This window comes from Oreochromis aureus, linkage group 5 (assembly GCF_013358895.1).
Source record: "Oreochromis aureus strain Israel breed Guangdong linkage group 5, ZZ_aureus, whole genome shotgun sequence".
Classification (NCBI taxonomy): Eukaryota; Metazoa; Chordata; class Actinopteri; order Cichliformes; family Cichlidae; genus Oreochromis; species Oreochromis aureus.
Genome location: NC_052946.1, coordinates 4,583,022 through 4,601,996, shown reverse-complemented (window position 1 = coordinate 4,601,996; position 18,975 = coordinate 4,583,022). Strand labels below are relative to the sequence as shown.

Genomic DNA, 18,975 nt, shown 5'->3' with positions numbered 1-18,975 from the left:
ATTTTGAATGAACAGATTCCTGTTTTCAGCGGCATTAATGTTCTTCTGAGTCTGTCACTTTGTAAGTTTGTTTTTGCTGCCTCGGTAGAAGTGATTGACATTCTGAATCCCAGATCTGACATGAATTAGACAGCCTGTTTTGGGCAATAAACACCTCACCAACAATACTGAGCACTATGGGTTACCATGGCAACTGTCAAAGCTGATATTACAGCCACCCCTTCTAGTCAAAATGAAAAAATAAATGTGACGCAGAGATGCTGATGGTATATACAAAGCAATAATGTAACAGTAGCATGTATACGATGACATCATAGATCTTCCTGTATGTGTTTATAGTGAGCTTGCAGTCACTCCATATGGTTGCACTTGTCACTCAGGGCTGTTTTGTAGATGAATGAGAAAGGAGCTTCTCAAAGTCTGCAGGGAGGTATTCTTGGATCAAAACACACCGTTACCATCTGCACAACCAAAGCCAGAAGGAGCAATTATCTCACACATGGACAGGATATTTTCATAACACCAATTCTTAGATAATTTTTTACCAAGCCCATAATGATTGTGCAAAGCAGTCAAGTGTGCTGGAAATGCCTTTAGACATTCTACTTCATTAGAGGAGACATGTAGGTAAGATTATAGCAAGATGTTGTTAGGATGCCTGGGTCGTTGACCCAGGGCTTTTGAGTTTATTATATTATTTATCATTTCTAGTCTTTGGTTTCTTTGTTAGAGTTATGTCTTATGGTTTATGTCTCTGTGTTCTCTAGTTGCTGTCTCCCTGTGTCCAGTCAGTCTGTGTCTGTAGTTCAGTCTGTGTTATGATTCCTGTTTTATTTTGAAGGTCTATGTCTGATGTTAATGTGTCTGGTTTTGCTTCCCCTGTTTCGTTAGGCCTGATTTGCCCCAGCTGTGTTTCCCTCCTGTTGCCCATTTCCTGATTGCTCCCTCTATGTATTTAAGCCCTGTGTTTCAGTTTTGTCATTGTCGTGATCTACCGTTCATTTTGCTGTGTGTTCCGTCTGCCTGTTTCATGTAAGTTTATTTTGTATTTTCGGGGTTTTTGTTACTTTTTGCCATCCAGCATTAAAGCTGAGTTTTTGAAATACACTTTTGCCTCCGAGCGTCTGCACTTTGGGTCCTCCCTACCACCACTCCTGCCTGCACACAGCCTTAACCTAACAGATGTAACTGTTTTTAAAACCTGATTTCTGATATCAAACAGATTCAGGTGGTCATCCACTTGAATGGCTTTCAGGTAACAGATGGACTCTTGTCCATCTTAACTGCATGGATATTCTGCCTTCTTAATGTGTTGGAGGTAGTTAGTTGTGTTGTGTCAAAGACTATTTGTTTAGAGCCCTTTTCAGCTACTGATCTAATTTATATTACTAAGAAAAAAGAAAAAAGGGGCATTTAAGCCATGAAGGTCAGTTGGATAAAAAGAATACCAAAACTTATCTCTGATGCAGACTAGGTAATCCAAGGATTACGAGTCATGTAAATGAGCTGTAAACTTTGACTCAGAATAGATCTTATGTCATGTAGGAGATGCATTTTTGACATCAACTGAAGGCACTTTTCTGAATTAGGCTGGCATAGTTGAAATGCAGCAAGGGAAGTGCTACATGAATTCAAAGATCCAGGGTTTTGGTTCACTATTTTGTCATATAGTGTGTGTAGACTTTTGACTATTGTTGTATATAAAAGGGATGCAAAACTCTAACCTGCGAACTCCACATTCAGTACTTGCAGTATAATGACATAGTATATTGTGTTTATTTCACAAAAATGTGTTTATTTTATATGAATTAAAATGAAGGAATACATGAAGGAAAGGAAAGCTGTAGATGAGGTGGGAAGGAGATTTTGAGAGGAGAGGTGTGGTGGTAGAAGGACAAGAATAGGTTTGGGGTAAGCAGCATATACTTGAATTTAAGTCAGGGAAACATCAGACAAATTGCAATGCTAATGTTTATGTGTTCAGCTCTGCTCACAAAAACCAAAATGCATTTTCATATCACAGAAGAGGAAATGACAAGGATGGGTCATTCACCGGTGTTAATGTGTGCACCATACTGAATGTGAAAAGTACCTTTAAATTAGGTCCACATACAGATTTAATGGTCTGAAACGTATATTTATCTGCATGCATATATTAAGTTGCATTTTCAAAAATATAAACAAACATGAGAAGAAGTTCCACAGAAATTAAACAGATCCAGTGTCTCCTGGATTTAATATCTTACCCTGCTGACCTTGCTCTTCTTCTCACTCCTTGAAATTGTGGTAGCTGATATAAAAAAAGGTTAAAGAGATCGCTGTATAGCTGTCAATTCAGTCTGAAAGCATAGCTATTTCTAGGTTTAACCAGTGACTCTGTATGCAAACAGCAATGAAAACAACAACAACAACAGTAATCTAAACATATATGTTCAAATACCTGGTAACTAATCTGCTCATAATTGAAGGCTCTGGTAATAACACTCTGAACAGCCAGCCAAACAGCTCCTACTCCATATACAACCATCTAGTAACCAAATAAACTGTCAATCACACATCAACAACTACAAAAAAACATGCACTTAATTCCTTCTTTGCAATAATGTGATGAATATTTCTCATTTTCTGAGACAGTCTGAAGAGTATCTTTTCTACTTAAAACAGTATCAATGTTTGTTCACATTTTATCGTCAGTTTTGACATAGGAGATAAAATCTTTGTTCCAGCCATGTTTGCAGAGAGATAACTGAAACATGTCTCTAGAGATTGTATATAAATATCACTGTATCCACTATAGGGAATAAACATGAACTAAAAATACACCACTGAATGAATGAAACCTGAATGTTTTCAGATTGCTGACCCAGAAGAGGGACCACAGCTCTCCTCGCATCAGAAGCAAAAAATCTCTATCTCTAAATCTCTGTATTGGTTCACAGGTATTAACATACAATTTGACCCATTCCTGATTTCTTGGGTTTATGCACATTTGTCACACATGTTTCACATCATCAAACATGTTTTAATATCAGATGAAGGTGAATACAAAATTTTTAAATGTTTTTTTTTTAAAGTTTATAAATGATGATTTCATGTATTAAAGGGGGACAGCTATCCAGAACTACCTGCCCCTATGTGAAAAAGTAAAATCATGAATTAACTGCGATTAGCCACATTTTTTGAAAAGCTGATTTCAACTGTACTACAGGGTGGGCCATTTATATGGATACACCGTAATAAAATGGGAATGGTTGGTGATATTACAGTCCTGTTTGTGGCACATTAGTATATGTGAGGGGGCAAACTCCTCAAGATGGGTGGTGACCATGGTGGTCATTTAGAAGTCGGCCATCTTGGATACAACTTTTGTTTTTTCAATAGGAAGAGGGCCATGTGACACATCAAACTTATTGGTAATGTCACAAGAAAAACAATGGTGTGCTTGGTTTCAATGTAACTTTATTCTTTCATGAGTTATTTACAAGTTTCTCTTTGTTCACAGCCATTGACATGTCGAAGAGGTTAACACGTGAGGAGCGGATTGAAATCGTGTTGATATCTGGTGAACGCAGTAACCGGGTCATTGCAGCACATTTCAATGCAAGACACCCTACGAGACCACCCATCTCCCATGCTACAGTTAGCAAACTGCTTGCTAAGTTTCGTGAAACTGGTTCAGTGTTGGATTTGCCAAAATGTGGAGGCAAGAAAACTGTCACTAATGAAGAAACATCAGTGGCTGTTCTAGCTTCATTCAGCAAGAGCCCACAGCATAGCACTCACCGCATGTCACTGGAGAGTGGCATTAGTGGAACATCCCTTCGGCGGATATTAGCTACTCACAAATGGCACCCTTACAAACTCCAGCTACTGCAGCATCTCAACGAGGATGACCCAGATCGGCGCACAGAATTTGCAGAATGGGCAAAACAAAAATTGGAACAGGACCCTCAGTTCACGCAGAAGATTTTGTTCAGTGATGAGGCAAACTTTTATGTGAATGGTGAAGTTAACAAACAAAACCACCGCTATTGGTCTGACACTAACCCACATTGGATGGATCCCTCCAAGACTGTTGGAACAACAAAAGTGATGGTTTGGTGTGGTATATGGGGTACAACGATAGTGGGTCCATTCTTCATCAATGGAAACCTCAAGGCCACTGGATATTTGAAATTGCTACATGATGATGTGTTTCCCTCTTTATGCACTGAAGCTGGCACGTTCCAGCAAGATGGTGCACCACCACATTATGGGTGCCAGGTCCGAGCATTCCTAGATGAACAGTTTCCTGGAAAGTGGATTGGTCGTCGTGGGCCAGTTGAATGGCCCCAAGGTCTCCCGATCTGACCCCTTAGACTTTTATCTTTGGGGTCATCTGAAGGCAATTGTCTATGGTGTGAAGATACGAGATGTGCAGCACCTGAAACTACGGATACTGGATGCCTGTGCTGGCATTTCTCCTGCGGTGTTGCTATCAGTGTGTGAAGAGTGGGAGAAGAGGGTTGCATTGACAATCCAACACAATGGGCAGCACATTGAACACATTTTATAAGTGGTCAGAAACTTGTAAATAACTCATGAAAGAATAAAGTTACATTGAAACCAAGCACACCATTGTTTTTCTTGTGACATTACCAATAAGTTTGATGTGTCACATGGCCTTCTTATTGAAAAAACAAAAGTTGTATCCAAGATGGCCGACTTTTAAATGGCCACCATGGTCACCACCCATCTTGAGGAGTTTGCCCCCTCACATATACTAATGTGCCACAAACAGGACTTTAATATCACCAACCATTCCCATTTTATTACGGTGTGGCCATATAAATGGCCCACCCTGTACATTCAGACCTGATTACTGGCAGAGCTGCTGAATCAAGAAATCACTCAAATAAAAGCTGTCTGACAAACTGAAGTAGGCTGAAAGATCTCATAAAGCAACACATTGTGTCTCAATCTAATGAAGCTAAAGAACAGAACAGAAACAAAGCCACTGACATTCATCAAACTGGAAAGGGTTACAAAGCTATTTCTAAGGCTTTGACACTGCAGTGAACCACAGTGAGAGTTAGCATTGACAACTCATCCAGGTGTTAACAAAACAACCCTGAACAACATCTGAAGAACTGCAGGCTCAGTGTTCATGATTCAACAACAAGAAAGAGAGTTTGCAAAACCTGTATTCATGAGAGAGTTCCCACTAGAAAACCACCACTGACCAAAACATCCTGTGAGCTAGCAGACAAAAGCTGAACTTTCTTAAAGGTTTGAGTCCATCAAACTACTCATGTGGCATCAAACTAAAACATCATTTCATAAAAAGAACATCATACCAGCAATCAGCCATGGTAGTGTTAGTGTGATGGTCTGGGTCTGCTTTGCTGCTTCAGGACCTGAACGACTTGCTGTAAATGATGGAACCATGAACTCTGCTCAATACTTCTCCAAAATCCTGAAGGAGCATGTTCATCAGTTCATCAATTCATGCCCTGAAGCACAAACTCACTTGAGTTATGCAGCAGGACAAAGATATGAAACACAGCAGCAAGTTCAGCTATGGATGGCTCACAAACAAAACACATGAAGGTTTTGGAGTGACCTAGTCAAAGTGGAAAATGTGAAAGACTCATTACCAGTTAGTGCAACAGCTTGACTGCAGTTCTTGTGCCAAGGGTGGCACAACCAGCGATTAAGTTTAAGAGCAATTACTTTTTCACAAAGGCCAGGTGGGCTTGGATTACTTTGTAAATGATCATTGGACTTGCATTATGAAATGCAAGCGTGACAAATATGCAACAAACAAGACATCAGGAAGAGGCCAAATACTTTTTGATCGCACTGCCTCTTCAGCTGCCAAATGGCAGAATCACAGTTCATTGCACCTGCAGGTAACACTGCCAGCCACCGCCTTCATTGCAGTGGTGAAAACTGTGAGTATGTGAACTCATGATTGCTCTGTGGCAACACAGACATACCAGTGGCATTTCAGGGGATTTATTATGAGGAACTGCACATTATGACACACACTGAGATCAGATAAAAATGTCATTGATCCCTATGGTCGCAATGCACACCCCGTGGTGCGTTTGTGAAATGAAAAGATTTGGTTTTTCTTGTTCCGTTGTTGCACAGTTTGACACGAGGTAAAACTTTGTAAATGCAGCTGGGAAAGATACTCATTAGAGTGGCCTGTGAAAGTACAATAATTGTGGATAGCAAAAGAAAAGAGTATAAAGGTTAGTTAATTAGGGAGCTGGCTGTTACAGCGTATGCTCTATGACTTAATACATATTAGTCACGTATATGCAAATATGTCCTGCACTGTTCATAGCAGGAAGGTATGTGTGAAAAGGGCTCTGTGTATACATCATTCAACACAAAAAGAAAATTAACTGGATCAAATGAGCTTGATACAGCCAAGACCTGAACTGAATTCTGTGCTGCTTCTCTTCTATTAAATGTGTACTTTTCATCCTAGCAAAACTTAAAATAGCTCCAGTTCACTGAAGATTCAAATTCATTGTGTGGCACACAACTTAAAAAATACAAATAAAAAAAAATCAATAGCCCTGTTGTGTAGAATCAAAGTCTCTCTTTTCTTCTAGTCATAAAGCCACTGTGCCTGGCATTCACTACAAGATATTCTGCATCATCATTCTGTCTCATCAATGCTCCAGTGGTTAAACCCTTTATATAATGATGCAGTATTGTCTCGAAAGGTTGGATGGACTTGTATTATACAGTGATGATGAAATAGGAACCACCTGATTTATTTCTAAAGCTTTCCTGCCAAGGCTTTAAGAGTACTTCACATCTCATCTCCATTTATATTATCAACAGGAACGTACAAGTCTTGGGAAAAAACACCAAGTGCACTATTCACTGCAGTTAGGATCAAACTGCTGTTAGAGGCCTACAGTTAGTATTTAGATTTTTTCTGCCTCAGTATGCTAATTGAAGAGTTTTCACATTAATTCGGGAATTTAACAAAAATATATGAAAAAAACACTCATTCCAAAACAGACTACACAATAGTGTAATAAAGTGTCCCTGCTCACTGATCTCAGTGGACCTGCTAAAGGTTTCACTTCTTTCTTTCATACTTTTTAAAATTTTTAACACATTATCTATGTTTATGTGATATTGTTGAGACATTACAAAATATATCAAAATGACACGTTTTACAATTAAAACACATTAAATGAAACAAATAACATAATTACAAAAATAAGCGCATTAGGGACACAGTTATTTAGCTTTTAATCTGAAAGGGAAACAAAGTGATACATTGAGTTCAAAAACGGGCCTTTAAAGACGGACCTCAACCAAAACATACGGTTAACTTTCAAAATAAAAGCAAAACAAAATCATCCGCACTAGAAATGCACAATAAAGTTGACGGTGCCTCTTTGTGAAAACGTGAAGTTGAGCTGACAATTAGGCAGATAATACTCCGAGAAGCTCCCGCATTCTACGAACACGTTTCTTCTTTAAATCTCCGCTAACAGCGTAACTGTACGTCAGTTACGCGGGTTTGGAGCTCGCGCGTAGTCGACGCACGTACGTAGAGCTGGAACAGAAATTAAGCGAACTGTCCAAGAAACACTGAAGAAAAACGTTTTCTTTTGTTTCGTTCACTCAATTCTGACAACAGCCCCGCTTAAACACCGTCAGGAGGGACAGAGAGTCTCCGTCTCTTTACATCCAGCTGCTGTTTGGTGGCCTGCGTTATTCCACAGAACAGCAGCAGGTGAGTCACATCGGGTTGTTGCTAGTTTCTGTTCTCTGAAATGGCTCCAGGCTGTTATGCCATATACAGCGTCTCTGGTGCTGTTTTTTGTTCTCCACGATGAAAACAAACAAACATAAAAATAAGTCGGGTCTATCGTTGAAAACGGCCAGCACACAAACAGGTTTGGCGGCTGTGTGTACGGCTGGAACATTTCCTTGTCCCGTTGCGTCTTTGTAATATGTATACAAATCACTGCGCATGCGCGAGACACGAGCCCCTTTTTTGACAAGCTAAAGCTTAGGTCCTCGTGTACCGCTTGTGTGTTAATGACGACAGTTTGTTACAGTGTGACACAAAGACATTTTGAGCCCATACATTTCAAGCTCTTATCCATCTTTTAAAACAGATAAATTGTGTCCTGAGACTTCCTGTGCATATTTACGGCAGTCACAAGTTTAGGAAATTTTTATCTCATTCCTTTTTTTTTTCCGATTAGATGAAAGAAGCAATGCCTGAAAAACATGTCTCACAAAGAAGATAACGAGGAGAAGAGTCGGTAAGGAGTACAAACAAAGAACATGACACTTCCAATAGCGCTTATTAACACACTGGGGAAATCACTGCATGTAAATGAAATACACACTTTTGACTTTCCTCTTTCAGCTGCCACCGCACTGATTTGTATGCCAGCATCCCTCGAACATGTCTGCCTATTGTGTACCACCCAGACTACAACATCACTTTTATGGGCCTTGAAAAGCTTCATCCGTTTGATGCGGGGAAGTGGGGGAAAGTCATCCGCTTCTTGAAAGGTAAGCGAGTGAAGAACAGAGTGGCAGATGGGGAGGATATCTCCCTGAGCCGATGAACACTGAATCACTCAGACTGAGGTCGTAAAGGCGAAAAGAGCCAAAGAACAAAGCAGAAACAGTGGAAGAGGTAGTTGTAGTTGAAGAAGAGGGAGTAGGGGAGGCAGAGCAATAGAGCACAGATAATTAGAGAAAAGTCCCTGTGGGAGTTTGTGCAGGTATAGTAGATGAAGGCCAGTGTGGGCTTGGAGGCTGAGGGAAAACAGTTGCTGGCTAACTGGCATGACTTCACACCGAGCTGTTGTCAGGCTGCACGGTGGATCATCTGTGCTGTTGAACGCGTCGCACGCAGCTTAATGAATTCACAAAACTTTCAGAAGTTAGGAGTGCAAATAAAGAGCTGAGCTTGTGCTGACAGAGGAAAACCTTGGTTTTTCTAAATTTAGCCATGCAGTAATTGGAAGAAAACTGGATGATATTGCAGAATTACTCAGCATATTTAGAGAGTGATACAAAGGAACTGGTTGTGCACTGGGTTTTTAATGAGCCCTCTGTGTTACGTCCAGAGTCGGAAGCCGATTTTGGACCACTGTGTTTCAGCGGTCTAAGGGAATAACATGTAAAATGGCCCATAATTGACCGGCTGGTGCTCATCAAAAATAACCTACGCTTCTTGATATAGTGACATTAATTTATCATGAAACTAAAAATTTAAACTCCACGCTTTTAAGCAGCTACTTTGGGACTGTTTCTGCCTGATTTTACAAACCTCTCTTTAATGCTTTATAACTTCTTATGCAAACACTACAGCTCCATGGTTAGCGGTTTACATTTTAGCATTAAATAAAAAGCACAGGTTGCCTAAATTATTTATCTCTAAGAATTAAATGAATCCCCCCCCAAAAAAAACAGTTTTGTGGCGCACTTTCTTTGAAGCCACGGTACTTGATAAGTATTGTACTTATCAGTTCAAAAATTGATTCAGACAGGTTAGCTGGCTAGCTGGCCTGTCTGTTCAGGTCTGTGATTGTTTTTTCACCAATCACAACTATGAGTGTTCAACAGTTCTTTTTTTTAAAATTGCAGTTATTGAAATAAAAATCCAGTATTAGTGGCAAACAAAACATAGACCATGTGCTTCCTCATGTAGTCTCTTAAAAGAATATACATGCATTTGTATGTATAAACAATGTATATAGTGCAACACTGAGGTTCTGGATGCAAAAGTCACATTCATATTCTCCATAGGAATTTTGATTATGAGCCATAATGTAACCATATAATGTAAACTTAACATGAAACATTGTGAAATGATGGTATGTGCTCCTGTAGAAAACACACATCTGTATCATTTCAACCTCGCTTTACCAAAAAAGCATTTTACTTGCAATGCCAAGGAAAAAAAACTACTCTGCCCATAATCCTGTATTGAAACAGCAATGCCTCTGCTTTGTGGAGGTTACTGTTACCATGGAGATGTTTAAACCCATGAAGATCAGGTCAGTTAGTGAGAGCAAAATTTCAGAAATGGTGAGACTGGTGACTCCACTCAGGAATGAAGGACTGTACCATACCGATAATACGACTATACTTTACTACATACAGCACACAAACTGCAAAATCTATTCAAAATTGTTATTATATAACACTATGACAATTAAAGGATTAATTTTGAGAATGTTGGAAGTTGTTCGATGTGGACCTTTTATAAGGCATTATGGGATAAGTAGTTCCTTCACCTTTAAAGATAATTATGTACACACTTTAATTGTTTACACATTTGCCTAACAAGCAAACAATGGGTCAATGAGCCCTTCTGAATAAAAGAGCAACCAGCAACAGCTTCTATGTACCCAGTCTTGTACCTTCAACTTTTTCTTTTTTCTTTTTTCAGTTTTTATTTTATTTTTTTGATCCACATCAAATCTTTTTCTGCTCATGATTCACCCTGTAGCTTGTAGGTTTGGTTCAAGGCTTAAAATTCTTTATTTAACGATATTCTGAAATGTCATATGAATGGGAAATTCACTTCTGAAATCAGAGCTCTTAAAGTGGGTGGTCACCGTTGCAGTCTACAATTCAGCCCAAGCGGCCTGTGTTTATCTCAGTAATGAACTGATAACCCAACAGCAGTTAAGATGATGCTGTTGAGTTGTAATTGACAAGTCAGTAGTCAGTGAGAGGGCACCCTATCATGGTACCGTACTGGAATTCACTGAGATACTGAGAGCAACCTATTGTTTCACAAATGTTTGTAGAAGAAATCCACATGCCTAGGTGCTTGATTTTATACAGATGTAGTTCAGGTGGTAGAGCAGGTCACCTACTAACTGGAAGGTTGGAGGTTCGATCCCAGGCTGCATTCCAACCCCATGTTGCCCCATTGCATTGGTGAATGCATCCATCTCCAATGGATTGTATGAATACTAATAGTAAGCACTTAGAAAGAGCATAGATTTAAAAAAAAAAAAAGTGCTTGTTAAGCTCTTTGAGTGCTCAGAGTAGAAAAGCGCTATATAAGAACCAGTCCATTTGCCATAGCCTCTGGCTATGAAAGTCATTGGATGAATACCTGATTGAGTGTATACCTTGGGCAATATAGTGTACATAAACATAGACTTACATTCGTTTATGTAACAGAACTGATAACTCACTGGAGAACAAGGGGATTAAACCTAAGAAAGCTGTCTAAGGTGCTTCTAAGGCCACTTTTGTACTGCCCCTGGCTGCAGCAATGATCTTAAGAAACCAAGGATCTACTATCCACTTTCACACTGTCTTTAAGCAATCATTGGTTCCGGGAAAATCCACCTGTTAGCTATACTGTTTGGGTTTGTAAAGCACCTTATAAATGAGGACTGTCAGGGGTGGCCCATAGGGTCCGGGCGCCACAATCTGCCCCCCAAAGACTCCAGTCCAGCCTGCTGGACAGCTCTGGAAAATATGAAGGAAGATGCATATTTTTGAACTTTTAACTATATTTTTATAAGTTTTAGAGCTTTTCCTGCTGATAAAGACCTCCCCACTGCCATTCAAGCCACACAAAAGTAGTTAAAAAAATAAACAATTAAATTATAGAAAAGTTCCTGTTTTTCATTGTCTGCTATAGAAATTTCAGTTTAAAAAAAAAGAGAGAATTTTTTTTAACTGAAACTTGTTTTTATAAATATGGGGCAGTCTGAGGATTGAGCTGCCAGAACTTTTTCTGTAATTTTACACATCTGTCATGTAGAAAAACTGAGGTGGACTGTTGAAATTATGCTTTTCTTTAAAAAAATGTTATATTAAAATATCTCTGGGATTAAATGTGTAGTTAAACGTCTTTGTACTGACAGAAAGGGGAGTTTCACTTGTCCAGCTCACTTTGATGTAAAGTGGGCTGAACAAGTGAAACTCCCCTTTCTATATGTGGCCCTCATTGTAAAATGATATTCTGAACTCTGAACTATACCAAGTGTCTTAAAATTGTGGTCCTCATTATGGTCCTCTCATACTGCATTGTATTATCAAGAGAACTGTTTCTGTTATATAGTCCACTCTCTTTAGAATAGAAACTCCTGTTGCTAATGCAATAAGCACCACATAGCCTCCATAATTCCTGTGCAGTTTAATGACAATCAGCTTTGAAAAACTAAATATTACAGCTTTCATAAATGTAGGATTTATTACATTCTCCTGTTTCTGCATGCAAATTAGTCTGGTTACTGATAAGAGTTTCAATGATTGCTGACATCTTGGTTCAGATATTGTATTACAGTAAAACATACTAAATACCAAACTAATTCCTACAAATTGTGGAGCACAAAGGTTGTAGAAGCTCCCCCTCTAGCATCCAGTGTTTTGTAACTGTACTCCCTCCCTCTGTATGTGTTGCAGAGGAGCAGTTTATCAATGATGGGAACCTTGTGGAGGCCCGTGAAGCTGCTGAGGAGGATCTGCTGGTCGTTCACACCAAACGCTACCTCAACAGATTAAAGGTACCCTATCTCACCCATAGTACAGCATCTATCACTTTGACTGGCATCATTTTTCTTCCATCTTTCCTGCCGTAACACATGAATTTAATCAAATTTATTTGACATGGAGTGTCACCTCACTGGAGAGGATGAAGTCTGAACCTGTATGTGAGGTCAAGACATAGTGACTATGATGTAATCGGGCTCACCTCAAGCTTGGATTCTGAGATGAATCTCCTGAACATGTTTTAAACTTTATATAAAACTGGAATTACCTGCAGTGGGAGGTGGCAGACAGGGCAGGGTACACTTGCGTTCCCACGACTCGGTGCGAGTATGTTGGGTTGTTTTTCCTTGTTGTATGAGAGTGCTGCTCCCCTACAATCAGCGCCTGCTCCCCTACCCGTACTGTGCTCCGTGCTGAATGTCATCTGTGGCGGATGGCAGTTCAGACTATCTAGTCTTCCTCGAGTCTCTGGGTGGGATGCTGGAAGGTACCCCAGCTGTGTACTCCATTTTCTTACTGGGAGAGTTAATGCCCACATAGAATAGGATAGAAATTGAAATATCCTTTATTGTCCCTCATTGGGAAAAATCTGGTTCCAGCAGCAAAGTGACAGGCAGATTAATGACTGTAGAGTATGAAAAAAAACACTCTACAGTCATTAAGATAATAAAATTTTTTTAAGTGATTAAAAACAAAAGATGGAAAAACTGTGCAAATAACAGCAGGGATATGGGCAATGACATTGCAACCTAGAGGGAGTGACTGGGGGAGTAACCTGCACAATTTGAACCTGAGCCATGTTCTGTCAGTGGATCTCTGTGCTAATTATGGGTAATGAACAACATGCTCAAAGATAAGGGTATTCTCAAGTGCACATGCCACCAGGATGCTCTAGGTTGTAAGTTGATGGATTTTGTAATCAAATTGTCAGATTTGCAGGTGAAGATGGGAGTAGAGCTGTCAGCTGATCACCACCTGGTGATGAGTTGGATCAAGTGGATACCTGACAGGTATGGCGCACCCAAATGTGTAGCAAAGGCGTTGGGAACACTGTGATGTTCCTGGGGTTTATGGGATTTGCCCAGAGTTCCTTAAGGCTCTGGATGCTGTAGCTCTGTCTTGGATGATGTACGGGGGTGGCTATAGCTCAGGTGGCAGAGCAGGTCAGCCACTAACCAGAAGGTCGATGGTTCAATCCCAGGCTGCTCCAGGCTGCATGCCAAATATCCTTGGGCAAGATACTAACCCCATGTTTGCCTACTGGCGCCAGTGTCCGGCAGCCTCTGTCAGTGTGCCCCAGGGCAGCTGTGGCTACAATGTAGCTTGTCATCACCAGTGTGTGAATGTCTGTGTGAATGGGTGGATGACTGAATGTAGTGTAAAGCGCTTTGGGGTCCTTAGTGACTAAGTAAAAGCGCTATACAAATACAGGCCATTTACTATTTACCGCTCAAAGCTGGGGACAGTGCCTCTGAATTGGCAGACTTGGGTGACGATTCCCCTCTTCAAGACAGGGAATCAGAGGGTGTGCACAAACTTTAAGGGAGATCAGTCTCCCCTTTGAGATGGTTCAGGGATCTTACTAGGATGTCTCCTGGAGGTCTGGGTATAGTGTTTCAGGTGTGTCCTACTGGGAAGAGGGCCTGCTTGGATAAACTGTAGAGATTACGTCTTTCAGCTGGCTTGGATATGTCTAGCTTTCCACTGCATGAGAACTAGAGGAGGTTGCCCAGGAGATGGAGGTCTAGCCTCTACTTAGACTGCTGCCCCTATAATCTTTTCACTCTAACCTGTTGCACATCTTTTACAGCTCTGTCTCTCTGCCTAACTAATCAATGCAAGCCCTTGTCCCCTTCTTTGACAACTCTTCTGTAACACCTATTGCCTGTCTTAACTCTTTCCTGAACTCTATGCAACATTCTTTCTTCAACTTCCACCATTTAATCCTTGGCTTCACTTGCCTCTCCCCTGCCAATACCTTGCAGTCTGCTCTCTCTTTCACCTTCTGCATAAGATGTAGTCTCCTCCACTCTTATACATCACTCCCGTTTTATCCTTTTCACTAAATCCATCACTATTTTTCTATTATACTTTTTTTTGTCTCTTTAACACCATACATTCCCAGCACTTCCTCATTACTTCTGTTCATGTCCACTGAAGTCTGCTCAATTCTCTATCACTTCATCCATCTTACTTCAGAATTCTTCTTTCTCTTTTAACTGACATCCAGTCAGTTATCAGTCACCAATCAGTCCTCATCTGATTAATCCTTAGTCCTCAGGGAATATCATGTCACGGATATTCACAACATGGCAAATCTCCTTTGAGCTTTTGTGCTTTTAATTTATCATCTAGAGGGACTGATTAGCGTCTACATTTATTTACCTTTCCCTGAGTGGATTTGGGAATTTTGAGTTGTCTGTGGATGTCAGGAATACTGACGTTTCATTGTAAAGCTCTTCTAGTAGAGTGCCTGCTACAGAGGAAGCAAAGCTGATAACAGTATTTCTGTCACATTCACAGGCTTTGTATTTATTCTGTTTTCCCTCAGCTGCCCAAGTGAGGTACAATAGCTTTATTCTTTACTGTCATTTTTTCATGAGAATTCAAGCTTCAGCCTGAACCCCCTGGCAACATTATTCAGTTTTTCTCCACCTTTATATCCACATCCTTTTTTACCTTTCTTTTTTTGCTTTGCTTTCCGTGCTGTTCATTCAGTTGACGGCAACTTGGTTTTGTTTGTCTTGTGACAGATAGCAAAGAAAAAAACATCTCTATACCGCTCTAATTATGTTTTGCTTCCATTTAGTGGTCTCTGGTGGTGGCAACCATCACAGAAATTCCACCTCTCCTGTTTCTGCCTAATTTCCTGGTGCAGCGGAAGGTGCTAAGGCCTTTGCGGACCCAGACAGGGGGAACAATAATGGTAGGTATCTGACACCCTCATTTCCTCTTCATGCTTGTGGCTGATAATGGCATGTTATCTAGCCTCATTTGTCAGAAGTAGAAATAGAGATGATGTCCTGTAGTGTACCACCATCAGATAATGATGAGATCCACTCTTGGCTCCGTTTACTTTTATCAACTAATACGAGTGCAGCAGAAATGTTACAGTTCACACCCACTGCACTCAGCATCCAGCCAGCACAATGAGGTTCTTCCACAAAAAGCCTTGAATTTTCAGTGACCTGAAGTTGAACTCAAGTTGCGCATCTTAGTAGATATTCCACATATGGTTTTAGTTTGTGTTTTACAAAAAAAAAAAATAACTACATGCATGAAATAACAGTACAGTACTCAGCAGAAAATTCCAGGAGGAGGACAACACTGCAACATTCCAGCGCACGGATCACTATTCTGCAGTAAAGTGCAGCGCTCTTTAATTTTTTAGTTTTTTTTTTTTTGTAAGGTTCTGGCCTGTTGCCGACCATATACTGCTTTATCTCGCATGGAAGACTGTGCTTACACAGGGCTATTTTTTAATGTAGCTGCAGAAATGACATTTAGTAATAACTACAGAACCCGAGATGTTCACATTGTTTTATTACCTTTAGAAACTTTACATTACCTTTATGTTCAAGCTCTGTGACCATGTTGTATTAACAAAAGACTTTGCTTTAAATTGATGCTTTCTGTAAAAGAATTCTAAGGAAATAAAGGTTCTTGTTTTGTTTAGTCTTGTGAGGGTGAGTACTTCCAAGGGAAGGCAGCCTAATAGAAAACCTGTGTTAAATATATATATTTCATATATAAAAAAAACAATCTCTGTGGTGGAGTTTTAGGGGGAAGATGGGGTTTTCTCTGTTGAACATATCGTGTGTTTGCGCTTTTAAATGGAAATACTCTTTCATGTGTTTTGGGGAATGGTTACTTAAGTTGTTTTAAGTAGGATGAACAATCTATGTGACTTTGTTTGAAACATTTTTTGTGATTTACTACTTTAAATCTGTAATGGTTATGTAGAAGGTTTCATCTTTAAAATCCTGTTAGTTGTCTGTGTGAGGCAAATTGGTTTGAAACATTAATATTTTTTATCCAAGTTTATCTGGAATGCATTCTTTCTGTCTGACAGGCACATAAAAGCTAAAACTCATATTGACACATTATTTCTCTTGGATTTATATCTTAATATTTTTGGCTGATCTGATTGTGAAGGAAATATTAAATTAAAAGGTGGGAATCCAGTGGAAATCCTAAATCCTATAAATTGATTGATTTTTCTCATGTAGTTTTTAGTGGAGCATAGGGAGAAACTGGAACCTGGGATCTGCCTTTTTGAGCCTTCTTATGGAAAATGGAGAAATAGAGAGTAAGAAATAAATGGAGTACAAGAAGAAGACCTAAAGAACCTGAACTATATGCCCACTATAATGCAAACAACGAATATCATATGGTTTTCAATGCATACGCTTGATATAATTACAAATAAAATCATGCCAAATGCATTTTCTCTAAAAGAGATGCATTCTGGGCCTGGTGGTCGATGGAACTGATGAGTGGTGCACATGAGATTTGAGGGCTGTTGTAAAATATGCCTGCTACGCTCTGTTAAAGAGTGTTCTTGTTTTCCCCAGACAGAGTGGAGTGTTACGCACACACTCTGTCCATGGCCAGACTGTGTGCATACATGCAAATTTGTGTTATTACTCATCCATCAGAGAACCGTACTGGCATTTACACACAATCTCCCCAGGTCACATCTCCTCTCATCAGCTCTTATACATGCTGGTCTCTAGAAGAACATGGCAGAGCAACCACTCTTGTCTTTTCCAAGCGAGAAATCGTGACCTACCACGGCCTTATCGTTGTTTAAAAAAAAAAAGAAAAGAAAAAAAAAAGGTCTAACTGATGACATTTTAACCGCCAGTACTTGAGAATATTTTGAGTTTGAAGGTTGAAACTACTTTCCTAAGAATGCCCTTTATTTGCGAAGTGGCTTAGATAAATAAGCCTTTAGTATGTTTTTTACTAAAGGCTAAGCCAGGAGTGCAACCAGGCCTTAATAATGTCTTCCTGAGGTGTAAGCAGGCACATCAGAAAAGAAACTAATGAACCTGAAACACTGCCCGTCTCACGTTTCTTAAGAAAGCTGCTCTCAGGAGTAGATTTGGATCAGTGAGGCTCTGCAATGAAATCTCCAAAAGGAATTGTAAATATTCCTTTTACATTGGTATTCTGCTGAATAATTCTTGGCTTCAGATATGTTAACTTTTAAAGATTTTAGGATTTTGGAGGGTAGTACTCTTTAGTCCCACTTTCTTTATTTCTTTTGTTTGACTTCTATAATATCCCGCTCTACACCACAAGCTGGTATGTGTGGCTTCAGGTTTTTGTTCCATGACACAGTGACAGGGCTCCCATGGACAAGTTGTTTGAAAACCTGTCACCTTTTAATTACACGTCACTGCTGAAGTCTCAGCAGAGCAGAGAGCTTCACATGGGACAAAGTTGGAGCACCAAAGGAAAGGAAAGAGCACGAGTCCATTTTATTTTTCCGGTTAACCCATTAACTGTTGCAGTAATTAAATCTGTTGTTGTCCATATGCATATTTAGAAATAGTACATGTTTGACATAGTTAGAAGTCAGATATACTAGTGGTACTCATTTTTAAAACCAGCATTTGAATGCATCATTTTGCACCTTTTATTTGTTGTTGTTTTTCACTCAACATGAATCAGTTCATGGTGACTGCAGGAGTCACTTGAAGATTCCTGTTGCATTCTGTAGTTTATTTTTTAAAAGGTCATTTTCCTTTCAGAGGATTTTCTGTCTCTGTCAACCAGAAAGGATCATTTATACATTTTTATGGTCACATAAAGTTCTGAACTGAAATATTGTCTCTTTCACAGGCAGGAAAACTTGCTGTTGAGCGCGGATGGGCCATAAACGTAGGTGAGTTTGCAATATATGCACTCTTCCATGTGTCAGTAATACATCTATCTGCAATCAGCTGATATATGTTTAGCTTTGATATGGGAAAGCAGTTTACCCCACACTCTTCACCTCCCTATAGAGCCTAGCTATGGAGGTTTCCATGAGATAGTGGTGTCACATGCCAGGTTTCCAGTGTCTTCAGCATGTAACAAAAGCCTTCATTTCCCACAGTGTTATATGTATGCAGTCTTTGCATATAGCTTAAATTAGGTGGTGAGTTATTCTTTTTTTTTTATTACTTAATTAATTAATTAAATTTTTTAGTAAAAAAAGAATACTAACAGAAAAACAAAACAAAAACAAAAAAACACTCCATCCATCCATCCATCCTCATCCGCTTTATCCGAGATCGGGTCGCGGGGGCAGCAGCCTAAGCAGAGAAGCCCAGACCTCCCTCTCCCCAGCCACCTCCTCCAGCTCATCCGGGGAACACCAAAGGCGTTCCCAGGCCAGCCGAGATGTAATCTCTCCAGCGCGTCCTGGGTCTGCCCCGGGGCCTCCTCCCGGTGGGACATGCCCGGAACACCTCACCC

The 18,975-nt window shown here is 39.9% G+C and overlaps 1 protein-coding gene across 1 annotated transcript in view; it reads left to right on the top strand.

The window, feature by feature from the left end:
* Positions 1 to 6,075: 6,075 nt before the first annotated feature.
* The window catches only part of hdac11 (histone deacetylase 11), a 67,489-nt gene continuing 54,589 nt past the window's right edge, over positions 6,076 to 18,975 (top strand). The window contains exons 1-6 of the mRNA XM_039612226.1: positions 6,076 to 7,753; positions 8,232 to 8,291; positions 8,399 to 8,547; positions 12,421 to 12,521; positions 15,317 to 15,433; positions 18,358 to 18,400. Of these exons, the coding sequence (XP_039468160.1) occupies positions 8,257 to 8,291; positions 8,399 to 8,547; positions 12,421 to 12,521; positions 15,317 to 15,433; positions 18,358 to 18,400 (445 nt within the window). The 5' untranslated portion in view covers positions 6,076 to 7,753; positions 8,232 to 8,256. The remainder of the gene's footprint in view (positions 7,754 to 8,231; positions 8,292 to 8,398; positions 8,548 to 12,420; positions 12,522 to 15,316; positions 15,434 to 18,357; positions 18,401 to 18,975) is intronic.